At 41.8% G+C, this 3,633-nt stretch overlaps 1 protein-coding gene and 1 pseudogene across 2 annotated transcripts in view; both read right to left on the bottom strand.

Moving 5' to 3' along the window:
- Positions 1-830: 830 nt before the first annotated feature.
- On the bottom strand, positions 831-2,171 carry TEOVI_000655600:pseudogene (annotated as a pseudogene). The gene has a single exon. A coding segment is annotated over exon 1 (1,341 nt).
- A 1,360-nt stretch (positions 2,172-3,531) lies between these two features.
- The window catches only part of TEOVI_000655500 (Trypanosomal VSG domain containing protein, putative), a gene marked incomplete at both ends in the record, with an annotated part of 825 nt that continues 723 nt past the window's right edge, over positions 3,532-3,633 (bottom strand). Inside the window, one exon of the mRNA XM_067222767.1 lies at positions 3,532-3,631. Within this exon, the coding sequence (XP_067078868.1) occupies positions 3,532-3,631 (100 nt within the window). The remainder of the gene's footprint in view (positions 3,632-3,633) is intronic.

Genomic DNA, 3,633 nt, shown 5'->3' with positions numbered 1-3,633 from the left:
GGGTACTGGACCCTGGCACTACGTTGAGGTGGCCCGCATCGCCAGGGAGCAAAACTAATATAATCCAACCCTAATATACATAAAATAAAGAAAATAAATGATATGATAATATCACTCATTACTCAAACCTTTTCAACGTACTACTTGGTACTCACGGGAAACTTTACAACTAAAATATTTATTTTCATATTTTTCATATATTTTTAAACAAAAGTATTAAAATATGGCACATTTTGTGAAACGTTAGCAAATTTTCTCACAATATCAAATTTTTATAATTTTCATAATTTTCGGAAAATATCCTTGCAATGCTAAAATGCTATCAAACCAACAGAAACATCAGAAATCGGAGAAAATTTCTTATTTACCATAAAACTGTAATCTTTGCAAGCATTATTTTCCCATTTGCAATTCTACCCTTTTGTGCAAGCATCTTGTGTTGAATGGCTGGTGCAATTTGCAGTTGCGCCTTTATTATCCCCGTCCTTCTTCTCTTCTCCTAGTTTCCTGACTCTTTTTTGTCTGTTGCTGTGTGTTTCGGCCCTGACTTGAGTTTTTCTGCCATTTCTTTTGCTCTAAGCCTGTCCAAAGCATCGTGTTCTTCCTTTGCTGTGTTTGTAGTTTCGATTGTGACCGATTGCACCTTGCCGCTTCTGAGGACTTGTACATGCTTTTCTACTAAGGGTCTGAACTTCTGAGAAAAGTTTTCTGTTGAGTCAGTGTAGGCTGCTTCCAGAAGTTTTTCCAGGTTTGTTGTGTCTGTCGCTGTCATTTCTGTTCCGCTGGCATACTGTCTGAAACAGCCGGCTGCTGCTGCTTGTGCTGCTTTGTTGTTTTCCTTCCTCACTCAATGTGCACTCTTCACCATCTTTTCCATCTTTGTTAAAAACACACCCTTGCCCCTTTAGCTTGTCACAGGCTTTTTTATCACCCCCTGCTTCATTGCAAACTTTATCCTTGTCTTGCACAGTTGAAACTTTGCACTGAGAATTCTCCGTTGTCTTTTGCAATTCCTTTGTCATTGCAGCTAACTCCGCGGCTCTTTGGCCTTGATAGTACGTCAAGATCTGGCGTAAGTGATTGATGTCCGTTATGTCCGAAAGCTTTTGGTCTTGATCCAAATCTTTGTTGTAGATGTTACGGTCTATGCTTATGATTTTCATTTGCTCCCAGATTTTGGTTTGGCTGTATGACTTTTGGTCGCCGTAAAGTTTGTCTGCCTTTTTGTTCGTATCTGTATCGTCTACATCTGGGTTGTACTTTGTTCCTTTCTTTAGAATATGCTCTCTGATCGTTGCTTTCGCCGCAGTTGAATCCTTTATATCTTGCAGCGAGGGCAGGCTGTTCTCTGCTGTATTAAAGGACGAGGCCTGTTGGTCGGCGTTTTTGACTGCGTTTCGTGCTTTAGTCCAGATGGCCGCCTCGGTGTCATCTGTGCCCCCGTCGCTTCCTTCTATTTGGTGCCGTGCTAGGTTATTTCCGGTGGCCGTTAAGTAGAAATATCCCGCAGCGTAGGGGACTTTGCCGGCTACTGTTTGGCTGGCGAGTATCCCGTTGTTGGTCTGGCCTTTTGTTAGCGCGCAAGTGAGGCTGCTGTGAGTTAGTCCACCGCTTGAGTGTGCCGAGGTTTTGGTTCCGAAGATTTCCTTTGCCGTGTGGCCGAAGCCGTGCGCCGACGACACAGCGCCTTCTGCAGGCGCTATCCCGCAGGCCGCTAGTCCTGCTGTTCCTGTAGCTGCTGTTGCGCTTTCCTGTAAGCAGCCGTTACTGCCGCCGCTGGAGTGGGCGGCTGCCGCTACTGTTAGAAATTCGACCATATGGCCGTGCAGGAAGGCAACGTCCCTTGCAGCCTTTAGTGCCGTCTTCACTCCTGTTTCGAGGTCTGCAGGTGTTAGGTATTCCTTGGTGTTTGCTGCCGCAAGAAGCGGTAATAATTTTAGGGCTTCCTGTGGTTCTGAGCGCTCTATTAAGATTCTTAGTTTTAGTTCCTCGCGAATGTGGTCCAGGTCTGCTTTCACGGCTGTGGGGATCTTAGTTTCTTGGGTGTTGTAGTACCCGGCTAGGTTTTTTGAAATTTTACATAATGGTTCCCAGTGCGTCTTTGCGATCGCATTTCCGGCGGTGCCTTGCACTGGGCGCGGCGTGGATACGATTACTAGGGCTGCTATTATGGACACCGCCTTGCTGAGCATGCTTGAATGGACATGAGTCATGTACATAATGCTAAAGTGTGTTGGAAATTATGAGTGTGCTGGACTTTGAACCATTGCATATGATAGGTCTTCACAGTGGTTTTGGTCTAGTACCATATGATTGGTTACATATTTTTTCCGTGTTTGGCTTGAAATTCTAATACGTTATTGTTCTCAGGAACAGATGCTGGTTTGCACCATTGTTTTGATACATTGACAGACTACTAGCTTTACAAAATTACCTGTAATGCTTGTTTTCTGCTTTTTCTCTGGTGATTGGTCACATCCTTCCCTTCTCGTCGAACCCTGTGCATATCGGTCTTCTTTAGCAGCATGCAACCACTCCAAGTATTGCAGATGGCGATAAAAAGCCTTCCAGCGTTGTCTCTCTGAGAATCAAGTTAGTCAATCGTTAAGTTGTTTTTCTTACACATATTTAGGTAAAATTAAAAGTTTGTTTCTCACTCTGTACCGAAACTCAGTGTGATCTCGAAACCCCCTGAGTTTCAGCAACTCCAAATCGAACACCCAAGTTAGCTTCATAAATTGCTTTTTGTTTGTTGTTTCGCCAAGATTCGTATGATGTTCATGCTCCTGCAGATTTAGATCTCACAGTTGAAGCTCCTTTTATACGTCTAGTAGTCCCCAAACTATATTAACCGCTTATTTTACCTCCATTTTAACTGTTATACCATGTTGTCATTCACTTTCCTCACAATAATGATTTACACTCACAACATTCTCTTATCATCATTATTATTATTACTGCTCTTATTATTATATTCGTATATACACACTCACAACACTCTCCCATCATTATTATTATTATGGCCATAACTAATATCTGTGAAATATATAAAATAAACGAAAGTAACTAAGTTAGAATGAAGTTTATTTTTTACACTCTATCACACTACTATTTTACACCGATAGGCCGATTTACTATAAATTTTACTATATTTTTCATACATTTATATTTTTCACATTTCCATCAAAAAGTTTTAAAACATATCATATTTCTGTAAATCTCTTATAGTACCAAAATTTCAAAAAAAAAGTTGGGATGTCTTCACACTCACAAAAGTAGTACAAACCAGAACAAACTTCTTATTTACAAGAGCGCTAGAACCTTTGCATTTGTGCTCGATCCGTCCACAAACTGTTTTTTGCTTTTTAGAATTGCACCTGTTACTTTTGTGCAGTCCTTGGGAGCTTGTGCTGGACCACACTTATCTGTTGTTGGTGTCTCTCCTGTTCCTACTGCGTCTGTCCGCTCTAAACTTTACTTTCATCTACTTCGCACTCCCCTTCTGTTTCAGATTTTCCCTTCCATGTGCATTTATCTGTACTTTCGCATGTGGTTTTGTTGCTTTTGTGTTTGTCGCAGTTTTTTTGCGCTGTCGTCGTTTTCTCCTGCGGCTTTGCCGCCTCTGCTCCTGAT

This window comes from Trypanosoma equiperdum, assembly GCF_001457755.1.
Source record: "Trypanosoma equiperdum strain OVI genome assembly, contig: ctg_1690, whole genome shotgun sequence".
Taxonomy (NCBI): domain Eukaryota; phylum Euglenozoa; class Kinetoplastea; order Trypanosomatida; family Trypanosomatidae; genus Trypanosoma; species Trypanosoma equiperdum.
This window is presented reverse-complemented; position numbering and strand designations above follow the sequence as displayed.